The sequence below is a fragment of the Gambusia affinis genome, linkage group LG05 (assembly GCF_019740435.1).
Source record: "Gambusia affinis linkage group LG05, SWU_Gaff_1.0, whole genome shotgun sequence".
Lineage (NCBI taxonomy): Eukaryota > Metazoa > Chordata > Actinopteri > Cyprinodontiformes > Poeciliidae > Gambusia > Gambusia affinis.
In genome coordinates this window covers 119,295-137,876 of record NC_057872.1, presented here as the reverse complement: position 1 = coordinate 137,876, position 18,582 = coordinate 119,295, and the positions used below count along the sequence as shown (strand labels likewise).

Sequence of the window (18,582 nt, the reverse complement as noted above, 5' to 3'; positions counted from 1 at the left end):
TCTAGTCATGTAATGTTATTTCCTGACATTTACCAGGCAGGTCAATATGGAGCTATTGACAGATGCTTTCACAAACTTAGTTTAGGTCAACAAGCTACACAAAGTAAGCCAGTCAATCTCATGAGAATAGAAAATATAGATTTTGTCTAAATAGTGCTTGAGGCTTTCTAGTTCTGTCAATACTGCATTAAATATTGTAATTTTACATGCCTGCAGTGCCACAAGAGTTTGTAAGTCAGTCTACCCTTGGTTTACTTTAGCTAAATGATTTTTTTACCAACCTCTACAGATTTTTTAAAATATTTTAAAATTCTAATAAAAAAAAAAAAATTCTACTAAAAGATATTAAAAACACTAAAATTGATGTCACGCCACCTGTCAATCAGTCCAGTGGGTTTGTCAGCAACTGACCAATCAGTGGACACAATTTATCCCGAGTTACGCGCCCTTTACCTGGAGGAAAGTAACTTCTGATAAAATGTGGGCTTTTATCAGGCTTATTACTAGGAATGCGCACTGGTCATAAATTTAATGAAAAATGGTTAAACATTGTCAGTGGGGAACATGCACTTGACATGCTTTACCCAGAGCATTTGCAGTGATCTTGCCTCGGCATCTTGTCAGTTTCAGCCCCAACGTGATTGTCTGATTGTAAACTCTGGTCCCAAAACTACAGTGCTAGTCCCAAATTAGCTGCCTTACAATCATTGACTGTTTTATGAAAGATCACTGCAGAAGGAAAGAAAATGTCACAACAGTGTCTGCAAGATGCAAAATTTATCATTTATTTTACAGGAATTACAGAAGTGGCAGAAAGTCTCATTCCAAAAAAGAAGAATTGTTTGATTTGTGTAAAGTACAAATCACAAATGCTGTGGGGATTCCACACTGTGTTACATGAGAGAGTCCCATTCTGTTGACTTTCTAACATGAAAGAGATTGGACTGACCACCTGCAGACTGAAAGACAGTGAACATCTGCAGCATTACCATTTGACTGTAGGGTATGGAAGCAAGATGAGGTGTGTGAAGACAACAAAAATAAATACTATCTCTAATTCTCAGTTCTAAATAAATAATAAAAAAAAAACCCTAAGAAATATAAAGCAGTAATGCAATATTTTGCTCCTCAACTTCTTGTCTATCTAGGCTTTGGGAAAACTAATCATTAAAGCTAGATTGTGTAAAACTAATAAAAGAAGCCAGTTGTGTACCGTTTGTAGTGGTATGAAAAAGATAAGTTGCAAATGATTGGCTTAATTTTCTAAAGATATTCTTTCATTTAAGGTCTTTCCCAAAAAGTTGGTGTCTTTCTCAATCTGGATTGACCACACCCGTTGGGCTCGAAATACGTGGGCCATTGCAGCCATTTTCATCTTAACCATGGCAGACCTTTTAGATATGGTAAGTGGCTTTGACTTATTTCTACAACAAAACAAGAGGGTTTTGTAATTTTTGTAAATTCATGTTTACAGAGAAAACTCCTGTGTATCTAGAGCAGCTGTTAATTAGAAAACCATGATAAAATCCTAATCTGAATGAATCATTTCTGAAAAAGAAACTATTTAGAAATAACAATTTATTTCCCTTTATGTCTCTTTAATATTTAGCTCAGTTGTACACCTGGAGTCCCAGATTCAGGTAGCACCACAGCGGCTCCGTTTTCTTCCTCATCTTCACAGTCCATCCTTGGAGGATGCCTGAATAACCCCAAATATTACAGCTTTATAGCAGTGCTTGCACTAATAGCCACTACCATGCTAGTTCAGGTCAGCCACATGGTCAAGCTTACACTGATGCTACTTATAACAGCAACTACTGGCATCGTTAACATCTACAGTTGGAGAGACATCTTTGACCACTACGACATGGTTCGCTTCCAAGAATACAGGTAAAACCTTCTGAAAACAGAAAATGTTCTGTGCGAGTAAAGGGCACCGCAAATTCCACAAGAGTAGTCAACTATCTTTTATTTGAAGTAGTAGAAATAAGTACAAAGTGTCTGCAAAGTGTCTGGTTCTTAGGAAATACTCAGAAGTCTTATGTGTATATAACGTTGTCAGACTCCACATAAGAAAAATGCGTTTTGTCTGGATGGTTGACCAGAAGTAAGCTGCAGAGCTCCCAGACAGACAGCAAAACTGAATTATGTCATTTTGTTCTTCCATAACTGGGAAAGAGAAGAAACTTCTTTGAACCTGAGGAGTGCAGTCCTTAAGAAAGCATTAACATTTTATGGCACTGTGAACTCAGCTGTTGCACATGTACGAGCTTCAACACAGAGTTTCATCTGTTGTGTATGATGTAAGAAAAAATTCTGGGTGACACAAATCTTATGTTCCCCAGTTCTATGTTAGAAAACCAAAATAGGGGCATTATACAAAAACCCCACTTTGCAGGAAATATGAAATATAAATAGCAATTCATCCTATAACTTGGAATGGAACATTGGTTTTCATCTTGATATTTTACAATGACACTTTTCTTTTTCCAGCTCAGAGATGGTTCCCTCCAAGTTCACCATGACAGTTATGATCTTCATTATGATGGTCAGCTTCTATTACTTCTCCAGACATGTAAGTTCACATGCATGCAAGAGGCTCTGTTGTACAAGAATCAAACCATGTTACCACCCAGGGCCTTTGTTGGAAATGAGTTTCTAATTTAATTAAAAGACATAACATTTAAAACATGTAAGAAAAATAGAAATGAAAACAATTTAACCCCCAGTTTTACAGTCCTGCCTGTCTGCTGGTCCCACTAGACATTTACATAGGGTGGACCCAACTCTGACAATCTGTGGCTGACCTCTCTGTGTTTACATACAGACAAAGCTACAGCATCAAGATCTGGTCAAATCCATTAAGGCTCCAGATCGCACAACAGTCACCTGGGTTTACGTATGCACCAGTCCCGGGTCGGGTTGGGATCATGAACCGCTCTGAAGCTTTGGCTCTGATCCGGTCCGTGTCTGGACCAAATCTGCCTAAAAATGAAATAATAATTCTGTATTTGCGCCACATCAGGCCAAAATGCAGTATTTATAAAACTGTGGCAATGTTTTCTTTCCATCCATTGGGATAATAAGAAAAAAAGACATCAAGCCCATGTCCGTATACGGATCTGGACCAAATGCTCACCCACACTTTGCCCAGAGCAGATCATTTTTTGCTGTCAGGTCGAAAAATAATTTCCCCAATAGTTTTCTTTCCTCTTTGCTCGTCCAAAAGTCAGCCATGCAAAGGAGACAAGATTAGTTAAATATTTTGAACGACTCATACATCAGGCCCATGGAGTTATTTTCGGAAAACACAGCGAAATTAATTTTTTGTAAAAATTGGTTCTTTTTACTTTTTACTTATTTTATTTTCAATATCGATGGCTACTTATGGTTTTCAGTTGTATTAACTGAAATTTGTTTTGTTTGTTAAATAACAAATACATTAACGTTTAATCATGGTGTTTTCCATTTTGTTTTTATTGCAAAAATATTGTCAGCAGTTCTTGTATGTCAGGCTGTGTATGAATATTTGTACCACATGCCTCAGAAGTTACTGCTTTACAAAGAAACTGTAGAAACAGCACATATTTATTGTTTTGGCCAAGCTTGATGCATCGATTTGTAATTTGACCATTAAGCATATGATGTAATGATGACAAAACCTTCATGCAAGCATGTTTTAATATCGTCGATCACTGCATTCAGCTTTTCATGAGGTCAGCTGCAGACATTTGTCCAACTTTTACATTTTTCTAGACTTCACTTTTGAAAATACAATAAAGTCTGTTCCGTCCTCTAAATGCTCTGGGTAAAACTTGTCTTGTGCATGTTCCACTGATAACTTTTAACCATTTTTTCAATTAATTTTCACCAAAACACATTTAATAGCAAGCAAACAGCAAACCAGTAGCCTTACTGTAGCTCATGGTAGACCCGACAACTTTGTCCTCCAGGTAAGAGGCATTTACTTTGGGACAAACTGCGACAAACCCACATGATAATTGACAATTCAGTGACATATGTTCAATTATGTCAATTGAACATGCTCAGACACTCCAATTTTCTTATAATACTGCTGACAGTTGACTGTGGAATATTTAGGAGTGAGGAAACTTCACGACATGATTTGTTGCACACGTGGCATCCCTTCACATCTCCACACTGGAATTCACTGAGCTCCAGAGAGCAAGGCATTCTTTCACAAATGTTTGTAAAAACAGTCTGCATGCTTAGGTGCTTCATTTTATACACCTGTTGCCATGGAAGTGATTGGAACACCTGATTATGATCATTTGAATGGGTGAGCAAATATTTTGGCAATATAGTGTCTATATCTCCAAGTTAAGTAAACATAATAGGACGTGTTAGTAAGAGTTCATCCAGCAATCAGTGGGTTGCCAGTTCAGTTCCTGCTCTATCAGCCTCTGTCTTGGTGAAGGACACAACGATAGAGGGCCTGGTGGTGCCGGTGAATGGCAGCCTTGTTTCTGTCAGACTGTCCCAGGCCAGATGTGGCTACAATCCAGCAGCACCATCAGCATATGAATGCGTATGTCAATGGATGAATTAAAATGTGAAATGCATGAAGTGCTTTGGCTGTTTACCCAGACGTGTGGTAAAACAAGCTCTTATGAGCCTTTAATTCTATGCATGTCTGATGCTAATATTAATATTATTAGTTAATAATGCTTATATCCACTGTCCTGGTTGAAGGTGGAGAAGCTTGCTCGTACACTTTTCTTATGGAAGATAGAAGTCCATGAGCAGAAGGAGAAAGTATATGAAATGAGGCGCTGGAATGAAGCTCTTGTAACAAACATGTTACCCGAACACGTGGCTCGACACTTCCTGGGTTCCAAGAAAAGGGATGAGGTAAGACCTTTGTTGTTACCTTTCTAAACTTCTGGCCAGTGCTCACCCCTGAGATCATAAATCCAGTTCATCATTTCCATTTGTGAACATTTCTAAATGGTCTAAAGGTAAAGCAAAACTTGATGTGCAGAAAATTATTTTAAGCAAATCAGTTAGGTTTGACATTGATAGCCCTAATTTATTAAGAACAATTTTGTTTTTTTAAATCTTGTACGGCATATAAAACATCTTGTTTTATATAGTTCAGTAAAAAGTTGGACTTTTGCTTTAATTGTGGATTGATCAAAATTACTTAAGTTACACGTGGCACCCAAATGAGCTCTGAGCCATTTACAGTTCAGTTGGGCTATGTTAAGTGAAGACTTTAGGACACAGGTCTCAAACTCCAGTCCTCCAGTTGCTGTCCTGCAGGTTTTAGATGAGCCACAGGTCCAAAACACTGGAATGAAATGTCTTAATGACCTCCTCCTGGTGTAGATCAGTTCTCCAGAGCATTAATGACATCATTATTCTATTCAGGTGGTGCAGCAGAGACACATCTAAAAGTTGCAGGACAGCGACCCTCCAGGACTGGAGTTTGACACCCCTGCTTTAGGGTGACCCTCTATGATAAAAGAAACTTGGAAAAAAAAAAGGGAATCAATTTGAGAGTGATGATCAGAAAAGATAAAGGCTTTATGAGAAAACATTTTGTGAAGAGGAGTCACTCCAAAACATACTAAACTGGACCTGTCAGATATATTTATATACTACATTTCAGCAACAAGGCAGTTCAAAGTATTTAGCAAAGCAATAGATGTTCAACATTGTTATCCAAGTAATTCATCCAAAGTTAGTTTTTGGGTTATACTTTTCTAATTAAAAGAAAATGAGCTTTCTTTGTCTGGGGACCGAAATGGCTGGGGGGTTTGGGGGGGGGGGATCTGGAGCACTGAGGACAGAGGAGATGAGAAGTGAGCTCAGCATGACAGATTGGGAATGAGAGATTGAGAGGATGACTTTACTTGTGCAGTGGAGATAAATCTGCCAGGGGGGTGGGGTGGGGTGGGGGGGAGTAAGGCTGGTGCTGGGGCTTGGTTTCTTGAGGTATTTGGTCCAGGTGGGGGTGAAACTGTTTCTAGGGAATCCAAAGAAACAGAGCGGTGATGATTGCTAGGTGCTTGTTTTCATTGGAGGGCGGACAGGTAGCAGCACAGGAAGAGGATTACGCCAGTTGTGGAATCATGAACCAGAGGTTTCTTTATGGAGTTTCTTGTTATTGAAGGGGAAGGACTCAGGAGACACAAAGAGTAACAAGAGCTCCACTAGAAAATCTGCAAGGAGATCACAAAGGAAAGTTGAGTAAAACACTCAGAGAGACTTGGGAAGAGCAAACACTGAGGGGCACAGAGTACTCTGAATGGCTTACTCTCGGGCACTGAAGGACTGGAGACTGTGTAGATTAACATGCTTTCATAATAATAATAATAATAATAATTAGACATTTTATTTCTCCTGCCCTTTATAGCTTGAAATCTTAAAGAGCAGAAAGGGCTCACATAAAGAGGATTACCATTTGCAAAAGTTTAAGAAAATGGAACAATTGATTTTACAAATAAACCTTAAAATACTCAGGAAATAACAGATTGAAATCTCACTTTATCTTGCTTCTGAATTGATTATGCATTTCTTTTTTTCAGGAGTTGTACAGCCAGTCATACGATGAGATTGGTGTCATGTTTGCCTCAATTCCCAACTTCTCTGACTTTTACACAGAGGAGAGCATCAACAATGGTGGCATTGAATGTCTTCGGTTCCTCAACGAGATCATCTCAGACTTTGATAGTGTAAGTATGTGGGATAGTTAGTTTATAACTCAAATTTATTTGCAATTTAAAGGGTTATGTAGTGTAAATAACCCTTAAGGAAGGTTACTTCTAATAGTTATAAAGTTATTAAATAACAGGTTAGGCCTGTCACGATAGCAAATTTTGCTGAATGATTAATTGTCTCAAAAAACTATTGCGATAGACGATAGTATTGTTTGAAGACCTTTTTACACTGATTTAATGGAAATGACGTAATAATGCATGCGATTTCCTGCCAAAGATGGGTGCACTTTATTTTCAAAAGAACACCCAACACTGGAACTTAGAAACAAAATAAACAAAACAACCAAAAATAAAAATAAAATTGATTCTCAGTCTCCATTAACAAAAATGTACTTGAATAAAAACGAAATAACATAAAGCCAAAGTATAAATAAATACTGCATTCAACCAAAAGAGTGCAGATTATAAAGTCTGTTTACCATATTGCCCTTCAGTAATCATTAGATTTAAATAGAGAAGATGGGCACATCGACTACCTGATGCAATAAAACTTTTATCGTTCTAAGATTGTCTCTTGTTATCATCCTGCAGTGTGTGGTGTTATGGTAGATTGTTGTGGCGCTCCGATCTAAATCAGGGGTTTTCCCCGCTGGGATTGTTAACGCAGCCTGTTGAATGTGACAGGTAGCCAATCAGAAAGCCGGATTCTGCTCCGCGCTTTCTGAGGGGAAATTACCGAGGGGAATCCCAAACAGCTGACACGGCGCAACCCGAAGTCCAGCGGACATTGGAGATAATATGTGGAAACAACATTAATGGTTATAAAACATTTTGTACAAAGAATATAGAAATGACGAGGGGAGGAGTTGGAGCGAAATCGCTACGTTGATGAACCCGGTAACTTTTCAGCTGTTCTTCATTAACGTGACACATAAATAGGTTCTAATGATTTTCATTCAGTCAGGACGTTACGCTGACACTAGAGCTACATGCACTGCAGATAGATTGTAGTAAAGCATTGATTAATGCCTGGTTTTAAAATTAGTTAGCTGGACTTGTATCCATTATGTTGTGCCCACTGTCGGCACATCGAACCCGATCGAACCGTTATACCTAGGATTTCTGTCGGCTAATGTGTGGTCTGAGATTTTGAAAATGGGCCGACAATCGACCGACAGCACTAAGATGGTGTCGTGTGCGCTGGACATTACACTAAGGAAATGAGGAAGGGAGGATCAGTGGAGAGCACCGGAATTGAGCCTTTTTTCATTTGTCATCAACAGAAAGAGAAAAAGGCTGGAAGAGAGATAACGCCGATAATTAAAATGACGTAGATAGTTTTAATTTATTGTACATTAATCGATTTTTCGTTTATCACGACAGGCCTAGGTGAGGCAAATGACTTCAATGTCTAATACCTATACTACAGACTTGTCGGGGATGTTGGGCCTGATCAGAAATTTCTGAATTTGAGGGAGCCTAGATCTGAGCAACAACAGAGGAAAACATACACAGTTTGTGAGAGAAGAAAATTAACTCATTGAAATATTTGGATCCAAGTTTGAGCGAGATCCGGGGTCACCCTGAACAGGTCGCCAGTACATTGCAGGGTTACACACAGACAAACAGGGCAAACAACCATGCACACACACGTACACCAATTTAGAGAGGCCAATCAACCTGACAGCCATGTTTTTGGACTGTGTGAGGAAGCTGGAGAACCCAGAGAGAACCCATCATGCACAGGGAGAACATGCAAACTCCACGCAGAAAGACCCCGGGCCGGGAATCGAACCTAGGACAATGCTACGGACTGTGCCACGGTGCAGCCCAGCTCACATTCGGTAATACAAAAAATATGTTATTGCAGCCTTTAAAGTGCTAATGAAGTACATTCACAACAACACAATGATTGAACATCAGAATTTGGATTGGAAGCACACCTTGGCAGTAGGAAGGAGATAAGCAGAAATGGACTGAAGAGGGAACAGTGTGAGATAGAGATTCAAATGGAGCCGTGCCAACAGTGTGACCTGAGCTTTTGAGCATTGATAAAAAAAGAAAATAAAAAAAAAGCGCTAGTGATCTCCATGAAAAGGAGCGAGGATTCGGCAGATCGTAAGGTCATATGGAGGTTGTGGAGCAGCTTGCTTGACACTCGACTGAGGAGCAGGTGTCGAGGACGCTGGACTTTATGAAGGAAGTGAAGCCTAATGATTGGAGGAGATGGCTGGGTAGGAGGAGCATGATTAGGTGTTTAGCTGAGCAGGTGAGATGAAGAGTCTTCCTGATTGAATTTACACTGGGCTTCATATAAGGAACATAATAAAACTAAAGGACTGAACTAAGGTAAAACAGAGAAAGCTGATCTAATCAAAGAAAGAGACTAAGAAACACAGAATAATAATAAAGCTAGAATCAAATCCCGAAACAAATCAAGACATCGCAGGTCCTGACAATATTCTTGATTTCATGTGGAATTAATAAAGTTCTTATCTTTCTTTACATGCATCAATGTCAGCTACTGGATGAGCCCAAATTTCGCTACATCACAAAGATCAAGACCATTGGGAGCACATACATGGCAGCATCTGGTGTCACCTCTGATGTCAATGATGGTTACAAGTGCATGAAGGTAAGCAGATGACCTAATTTCTCTTAAGTAATGTTTGGGTCTCTGGTGAGTGTCTTTGTTAGCATTGCCCCCTTGTAGCTTAAATAAATTTTTTAGTGGTAATCCTTCTTTTAGTTGTTTGCTACCTGTCATTAGACAGAAGTAAAAGAAGAGGAGCCAATCGCAGTCCCTATAAGGCAGCATCACAATTTGTAACAGGGTCATATATATATATATAATTATATATCTTATTATGAATGTCATCATTGTCATGATGGGTCCTAGTTTCTTTACCCACATACAGAACACCACAAGGAGAACAGATAATCAGATAAATAAAAGTTTATTTTAACAATTATGAGAAGTGAGATTGTGTGGTTCTTGTTCTTGGGGTTGGTAATTGGGATTCTAAAAAATCACCAGGACAGACCAAAAATGTTTAAGTGAAACATGCAAGGTCAAGTTTCATTTCTCCAAAAAGCCCTTTGTGTATAAATGAAACATACTATGTGTGAAAAACAGCTGTGTGTGCATGAATATATGTGCAACCCTGGATAAGCGTTTCGACAGTAACCAGTGTCATCTGTACGCTCAAGAGCAGGGAGAAAGAGATGGTGAGTTTGAGGTTGTTGGAAAGTGGAACTTTAGAAAGAACTAGATTGATATTACTTGAAATGAAGATGAACATCCACCAGGGGGGTAATACAGTGGTGTCCGGGCGGGGTAGGGTCTCTTTGTGGGTGTCCTTGAAGTGAGCCGGGTTCCAGTGAGAGGTCTTGACGAAGTGAGTTCTTTATTGGTGATGTAGAGGCTGCGGTGGAGGGCGAACAGGTAAGTTCAGGTGCGGAGGAATGAGGAGCGAAACGACTGCCAGCTGAGAATCTAGGAGCGGTTTATGGTTAATCTGCTGAGGCGAAGAAGGGACTCAGGCAACCAGTGGGTAACAATCCAGGGTGTCACAAGGGGAGAAATCCAGAGACCCAGGGACTTGGGCTTCACGGGGGTATTTCCAAGGCATCTCAAAGAAACACCTGAGAGAGAGGCAACAAGAATCTATTACTGGAAGCAACTGAAAACACAGAGAGCAAACTCGAAGGGGCGTAGAGTACCATTACTGGCAAACACTCAGGCGACAAAGCGCTGGCAGGCTGCTCCTCCTATACTCCTGGATGATAGATGATGAATCACAGGTGCACTGACATCAGTCAGAGGGCATGCCCTCCAGGGAGTTGCAGCCTCTAGGTACCATCTAGTGGATGAAGAGGGAAGCAGCAGGCAACAGAAAAATCCCCACAAAGAGCCAAAACCCTGGTTCCCAACAATCATAATTCATTGTTATCTGCTTTTCGCATATGTTAATCATCTTTATGCTACAGCATTGTATTTCTTTCTTACAGAAGGAAGAGCAGTCTGACAGAGAGCGGTGGCAGCACCTGGCAGACTTGGCAGACTTTGCTCTGGCCATGAAGGTGACACTAATGAACATCAACTACCAGTCATTCAACAACTTCATGCTACGCATTGGTACGACCGTTTCCTTTACCTAGGCATTATTGGAACATGTGTTGTAGAGTATAAGCCAAAGGTTTGCAAACAAGGTCTGATTTGTTTGCCAATCTGAAATAGCAGAGTTTCATTCAGAGTTCCATGATGTATTGAAATGCATGTCATAACCAGAATTGGAATCAGAATTCCTATTAACGTCATTGTGCACAAATAAAGCACAGCAAAATTTAAAAATAGCAACTCTTGAAGGCAAGTCAGATATTGAATAAAATAATAATAAATAAATATATCTTAATTTTTTATTATTTATTTCTTCCTGTATTTAACCAAATAAAACCCCATTGAAATCTAGATCTCATTTTCAAGAGGGCAGAAATCTGCAACATACAACAACCTGGTTACACAAAAGAAAGACTAATTAAGATAAATATAATAAATGTAGTATAAACATAGAATAACTGGGATGTTAAAAATAAATAAATAAATAAATAAATACTTTACATTAGTGTGTACAATAACTCAAAGAACTAGTGGGACGTATTATTTAATAGGCTGTTGTGTTTTGTGTGCACTGTAAGTCCTTAACATTTTTCAAGCTAGGGATCAGAATAAATAAGGGATCACGAAATGTTTTATAAACATTAATGTTGTTTCCACATATCATCTCCAATGTCCGCTGGACTTCGGGTTGCCTTTGTCTGCTGTTTGGGATTCCCCTCTGTAATTTCCCCTCAGAAAGCACAAGGAGAATCCTCGCTTTCTGATTGGCTACCTGTCACATTCAACAGGCTGCGTTAAACTCCCAGTGGGGAAAACCCCTGATTTAGATCGGAGCGGCCACAACAATCTACCATAACACCACACACTACAGGATGATCGGTTGTGAAACCACAAGAGACAATCTTAGAACGATCAACATTCTAAGATTGTCATTAGGGGAAAATGTAGGTGTGAACAAACGTGTAGTGTGAACTATTGCATCAGGTAGTCGATGTTCCATCTTCTCTATTTAAATCAAATGATTACTGAAGGGCAGTATGGTTTACAGACTTCATAATCTGCACTCTTTTGGTTGAATGCAGTATTTATTTACACTTTGGTGTTTTTATTCAAGTACATTTTTGTTAATGGAGACTGAGAATCCATTTTAATTTTGTTTTTGGTTGTTTTGTCTATTTTATCAGTTCCAGTATTAAATGTTCTTTTGAAAATAAAGTGTATCTATCTTTGGCAGGAAATCACATGAATTATTATGTCATTTCCATTAAATCCGTGTAAAAAGGTCTTCAAACAATATTATTGTCTATCACAATAATTTTTGAGACAATTAATCGCTCAGCAAAATTTGTTATTATGACAGGCCTAGTTAAAGTACACCCCTTGCATCTTTTCATCAGACATTGAAAATGTGTAATTTTTAAACAGTACAAAGTTAAAGGAAGTGTAGCCTTCCTTTAATTACAAGACAAATTTGACCAATTAATTAGTTTATAATACAGCTGAACATTCAATTTACTTTCACACTACTCCTGACAAATAGATTAGCATTAATCCTTACATACTCTATGACCTTTCATTTAACATAAAAACCCTCTCATACAGGCCTGAACAAAGGAGGAGTGCTAGCTGGAGTGATTGGTGCCCGGAAACCCCACTATGACATCTGGGGAAACACTGTGAATGTGGCCAGTCGGATGGAGTCCACAGGAGTGATGGGAAACATCCAGGTACAGCTCTCACCGCTCCTAAAACAACTTGGTTACTAAGTTTATTCCATTTTTGGTGATTCTTAAGTGTTGGAAAGGTACTTGTTACAAATCGTACCTGATGTTTTAGTTTTAAAAAAAGTATTCCTAGATTTATTTGAGGACTAAATAAGGAGTTTTCTTTTAATCAAGATTACATTCATAACATGAAATATAATACACCTAAATGTCAATTCACAAAATGTGAATTAAAATGACAGAAACAGAAAGTCAGCACAAAACAGGCATTGTTATGCTTTATTTTCATGGTTCCTAAATCGAAATTACATCTTCTCACATCTAGTGCATGTGAGAACTAGATAGACATATTTATATGTATACCCAGTGGCGGTTTCTGAAACGGGTGACGTGGAGCGGCCAAGGACTGCTTCTCGTCTAGGGTGGCATGAGCTTTGTTATTTGCTCCTGCAGTCTTAAAACACAAACCAAATAACTCTGGCCCTATGTCATCATAGGTGGCTCACTGAAATGGGCCAGGAAAGTTTTAATGTTAATGCATAATGTCATGCACTTATCATCTTATCTGACAAGCTGAGATATAATCAATATTGCTGCAGATTTTGCACAATAAATGTTAAAATAACTACATGACTTGTGAAAAACAATAAGCTGAAGAAGCTGACTAGTAACCAATGTTTACAGTTTGAAAAAGTTTACTGTGTTAAGTCTGAAGACACACATCCCAGTGAATCATTTGAACTTTTTCTCTCTCAGATTGAGGAGTCTTGATTCAATGTTACTGACTGACTTCATAAACTGAACTTGGAAATTGTTTTGAGACTATTGAACAACAAAACAGCTGTTTTGATCATCAGAACGAGCAATCTGGTCATACAATGCTGGAGTCAGTGGTTTATGCAGATAATTTAGTAAATATTGTTAGATTTGCAATAGTATTTGAAAATGTATGATCCCTGGGTGTTGAGGAGTCTGACACATGGGGGAAAAGATGGGAAAATTCCAAGGGCCCCTGACCGACAGGGGGCCCTCCACATTTTTCTTTTTTCTTTATAGAAATAAGAAAAATGGGGCCTTGTCAATTATAAAATTAATCATATTGTGTTTTTTAAAATTGCTTTTAGCAGTAAAAGTCAAATGTTACCCCTCCCAAAAAGCTATATTTGCTCTGAACACCCCCTGGATCTGCATGAAATGGTTTGTTCCTGCTTGGCCTTGACAGTGAGCAGCAGTCAGTAGAAGACCAGAACCACTGTGGTGGTTACTATGCTACTAAGAAAAATTATAAAGTCAGGTTTTCAAAAAAATAGAGAGATAAGAGAGAGAAAAAGACAAGAGTGTGAATTTCTAACCTAGTTTTTTCCAAAGACTGTGTGAGATTATTAACCATTTAGTGTAGTTAGCTTAGCTATAGGTTACTGCTTGCCTCCATTTCACTAACATTCAATAAATTAAGGAAAAAAATTACCAACATATTCATATACAGTATTTAACGTGTTCCTGTAGCTTTTACCAATTAACAACAGGTGAGTCAGTCAGCAGCAGCTCATATTACCGGTTAAGCATGACCTACCCCAGCCACAAGGGGGTCCCCAGGAGCGATTTCTTTGTTTGTTTTTTTCCCCGTATAAACAATGATTTCTACATGATCAAATATATATTGATGTAAAACAATCACAGCTTCATAATGTCTATCATTGTTAAAATCATTATGCAGGAATTATTACTTAAGAAAAATTGTAAAAATCCACTCCACTTGAGGTCCCTGGTGGCCCCCGGTCCTCAAGCCACTGCTTTGTTTGCTTATGCCTTGAGTCAGCCCTGGGTCATATAGTCTGTCTTTAAAGAAAAGTTAAACTAATCAGTAGTGAATTAATTTTTGGGGGTTTGAGGAATGTCCTCAAAATAATCTTAGCGATGTTTGTAATAAGGTTTGTAAATTGTTGTTTATAATCTTGTAGTTTAAGATGTCTCTGATATCCACCATCACTGAGCAAAGATGTTGTATATCCATAAAATGATTCAGTTTTCAATACATTTTTTTCTCTTTCGTGATCTATCTGACAGTACGTTTTTTTCCCCAGGTAGTGGAGGACTGCTATAATATTTTGAAGGAGTATGGCTTCCGCTTTGTGAGAAGAGGACCCATCTTTGTAAAGGGAAAAGGAGAACTGCTCACTTATTTTCTTAAAGGAAGAGACAAACAGGGCTCATTTATTAATGGTTCATCCGTCACTCTACCACATCAAGTAGTAGATAGTTAAGGTTTTCGGATCTTTAGTCAAACTCTTCCTTTTCCCATCAGTCACTTCTACATTGCTTTGAACCCTGTAACAGGCAAAGGAGAAACGATTTGACAACCAAAATTTATTTTAAAGGTTTAAAAGTACAATTATGTATCACAATTTCAGAAATTTCTATCTGTCTGCAACACTTCAGAAAGATGGAAAGATAGATGAGCAGATACAGTGTGGGGGGTGGGGGGGGGGGTATTTAGTCAGCCACCAATTGTGCAATTTAAAGATGAGAGATGCCTGTAATTAACATCACAGGTAGACCTCACCTATCAGTCAAAATGTGAAAACATCTAGAAAATCACATTGTCTGATTTTTTAAAATAATTTATTTGCGAATTATGGTGGAAAATAAGTATCTGGTCAATAACAAACAAGCAAGATTTCTGCATCTCACAGCCCTATAACTTCTGTAAGAAGAATGAATGGGGTCATTTGTCCTGAGATTTTGAGTGCAAACATAATTCCATCAGCAAGCTGGAAGTGACTGGGTCTTTCAGCTTGACAATGATCCCAAGCACACCGCCATGGCAACGGAGGAGTGGCTTCGTAAGAAGCATTTCAAGGTCCTGAAATGCTTCTCGCCAGTTTCCAGATCTCAACCCGTGAAAGTCCGTGTTGCCCAGCGACAGCCCCAAAACATCCCTGCTTCAGAGATCTGCATGCAGGAATGGTCCAACATACCAGCAACAGTGTGCGCCAACTTCGTGAAGACTTACAGAAAACGTTTGACCTCTGTCATTGCCAACAAAAGATATATAACAAAGTATTAAGATTAACTTTTGTTATTGACAAAATACTTATTTTCCACCATAATTCGCAAATAAATTCTTAAAAAAATTAGATAATGTGATTTTCTAGATATGTTCTCTCTTTTTGTCTCTCATACTGGAGGTCAATATGATGTCAATTGTTGGCCTCTCATCTTTTTAGGTGGGAGAACTTGTACAATTGGTGGCTGACTAAAAACTTTTTTCCTCACTGTAGTGTTCATGCTGAATTTTTATGCTACTTTTAAAATAAATTAAATAAATCATAACAGGGGCGTGCTGTGGTGGCGTAGGGGATAACATGACCAACATTTGGAGGCCTTCAGTCCTCGACGCGGTGGTCGCGGGTTCGATTCCTGGACCTGGCCGACGTTTGCCGCATGTCTTCTCCCTATCTTTCCCCCTTTCCTATCAGCCTACTTTCGAATAAGGGACAGTAGAGCCCACAAAAAGACCCCCTGGCGGGGAAAAAAAACATATTAATAATTCATAACAGTATTACTTAGAAATGCCATTTAGTAGTGTCATGCGTAGCTTATACCATATATTTAGACAAACCATTTAAAACAACACATTTGTTACTGTTGTTGGAGTTTAAATGGATTAAGCTTTTGATTTTTTAGGTCAGTTAGGATTAGAGAAATATTAACACAGAAGGAGTCTGTGGTATTTGCTGTATGGGTTATCACAAAGTAACGGCCATCACAAAGTCCCGATTTGAATCCCTAAGAAACCACAGAGGACAGTGATGTCACCTCACACTGCTGTCTGTGGAAACACCCATTTTTTGGATGCATCAGAAATGGGAAAGTTGAGAGAGAGAGAACTGGTGGACTGCTTTGTATAAAGTGCAAAAACAACAATACATCTTAAATGTGAAAAAAAAAAACTGGAATTGATTTGAGACTTTTGGGAAAATATGAGTTCCTAAAATACTATTTACAACTTGGGAGTGGATGAAAAGAATAAATACCTTGTTATATACAGAAACAACATACTGGACAGAATCTGTGTACAAGAGAGAACTGTACTTGAGAAAGTTTAGGTCCTTCAGTACACTGTCTGGGTTTCCAAGTCAAGTCTCCAACCTCTGTAATAAATATTTTCTCATCAAATCTATGACATCTAGTGCACCTCTAACTACATCATTATGGTATAGGAATCCAAACCTGTGCTAGTTTTCCTCAAGCTTAACTGCTATATGAACATTTATTACTTCTCTTTAAATCTAGTAATTAAAAACTAATTTTTAGCAAGACTGGATTAGAAGAAGTAACAAATTCATTAAAATCTTGCAAAAAAACAAAAACAAAGCAAAACACAACTAAATACAAAGTCAAAGGAGTCTGAAACTTGCTCTAGCCAACAAGAAGAATTTGTTACAGCAGGCTGGGACTGTTTGTGTATGACTTTATACTGTTTTAAAAGTCCATCAAATATTGTATTTACCCCTTCAGCAAACTAGTTTTCTTAAATAAGAGTTTGTTCCAAAATGTAATCTTGAATTGCAGTTTGTTTTTATGCACTAACAAAATGAGAGATATTAAGACCTTCTAATGCCGAATTTCTAGATGAATCAAAAACAAAGTGTATTTTGTCCGTGTGATGACAGTTAACACCTGTTTATCTATGTCTTTGTATTTGGCACGTCTTCACTATTTATTGGATTAAATATTGTTTGGGGAGTTTCATTTCCTTCAGTCTGAGCTGAAAATCTTCCAATAAAAATGTGGATTATGTAAATCCACATTTAAAACATTGTAAATGTTCTGAAAAAACTCCAAATCTTTCAAAACAATCAAAGTTGTTCAGATTTAAGGTATATATGACAATATACTGAGCGAGGCACAGTGTAGTAATGAATATGATTATTGAACTTCTTAAGGAATGAAACCAAAAATGCTTTCTTACCAAAAGTATTGTTGTAGTGGAAGGATTATCTTAACTGGAAGAGATTACCGGAGGTATTGTGTTGTAAAATTATCCAATATAATTTAATACAGCGTTCAGTTGGAGAGATGTTCATGTGACATTATTGTAAAGTCACAGCTAACATGGACAGTCCATAATCCCAGAGTCCTGACCTGAATCTTATGGAGATGCTGTAGCATGAACTTAAAAAGGCAGTTCATGCTGGAAAAACTTCCAATGTGGCTGAAATACAACAAGTCTCCAAAGATGAGCGGAACAAAATTTCTCAAAAGGAAGACACTGCAAATTATTACAAATGCTTGATTGCAGTTGTTGCTGCTAAGGGTGGCCCAACCAGGTATTAGGTCTAGGAGCAATCACTTTTTTTAACAGAGGTCCACAGAGATTTGGATTTGTTTTCTCCCTTAAAGGGGCAGCATTATGTTTTTTCCAAGCACATAGTACCACTTTAGAGCACAATCAAATAACTGTGTTACCTTAAGTTGTTATAAAAATGCTATGTCAAAAATAACTTAAAAGAATTTTGACTTTGTAATTAAACCCTTGAAATTGGGCGTCTGCCACCTTAAAACTTACCCTCTTTCTGAAACTCTGCCTTCAGAAAGCTCAACCGCATTCCTTTATTAACTCTTTACAATCATTTTTACCAGTGTTGCACTGAGATATGATGAGCTCAGTAGATGTACCTTTTCACTGTTTGCAATTGCTGCTGATTAGTCCGAAAGAGTTCTTTGGAAGAGTCATTGATTTTACATAATACTGCCCCTTTAATTAATAAACATCTTCATTTAAAATCTGCATTTTTGTGTTTACCTATGTTGTCTGACTAATATTTTAAATTTGTTTGATGCTCTGAAACACTGAAGTTTGACAAACATGTAAGAAATAAGAAATCAGGAAGGGGGCAAACACTTTGCCCCCAGCAGATAATTGCTTTTCCTCTTGGAAAACATTGGTAAGGTTCAGTGCAGACAGGTGACTTTGCTGCCCTGTAACCCTGTTTTAGTTGCCTGTTCTCAAGAAAAACGTTGTGTAAAAATGTTGATTTGAATTTAACTG

At 38.1% G+C, this 18,582-nt stretch overlaps 1 protein-coding gene across 8 annotated transcripts in view; it reads left to right on the top strand.

Annotated features, from left to right (window-relative positions):
- Window positions 1-18,321, top strand: part of adcy3a (adenylate cyclase 3a) — a 52,556-nt gene extending 34,235 nt beyond the window's left edge. For all 8 annotated transcript variants that reach the window (XM_044117050.1, XM_044117054.1, XM_044117053.1 and 5 more), the window contains 9 exons: window positions 1,287-1,403; window positions 1,610-1,890; window positions 2,494-2,575; window positions 4,714-4,872; window positions 6,552-6,698; window positions 9,205-9,318; window positions 10,695-10,821; window positions 12,406-12,530; window positions 14,612-18,321. In XM_044117050.1, the coding sequence (XP_043972985.1) occupies window positions 1,287-1,403; window positions 1,610-1,890; window positions 2,494-2,575; window positions 4,714-4,872; window positions 6,552-6,698; window positions 9,205-9,318; window positions 10,695-10,821; window positions 12,406-12,530; window positions 14,612-14,791 (1,332 nt within the window). In that variant the 3' untranslated portion in view covers window positions 14,792-18,321. The remainder of the gene's footprint in view (window positions 1-1,286; window positions 1,404-1,609; window positions 1,891-2,493; window positions 2,576-4,713; window positions 4,873-6,551; window positions 6,699-9,204; window positions 9,319-10,694; window positions 10,822-12,405; window positions 12,531-14,611) is intronic.
- Window positions 18,322-18,582: the final 261 nt, after the last annotated feature.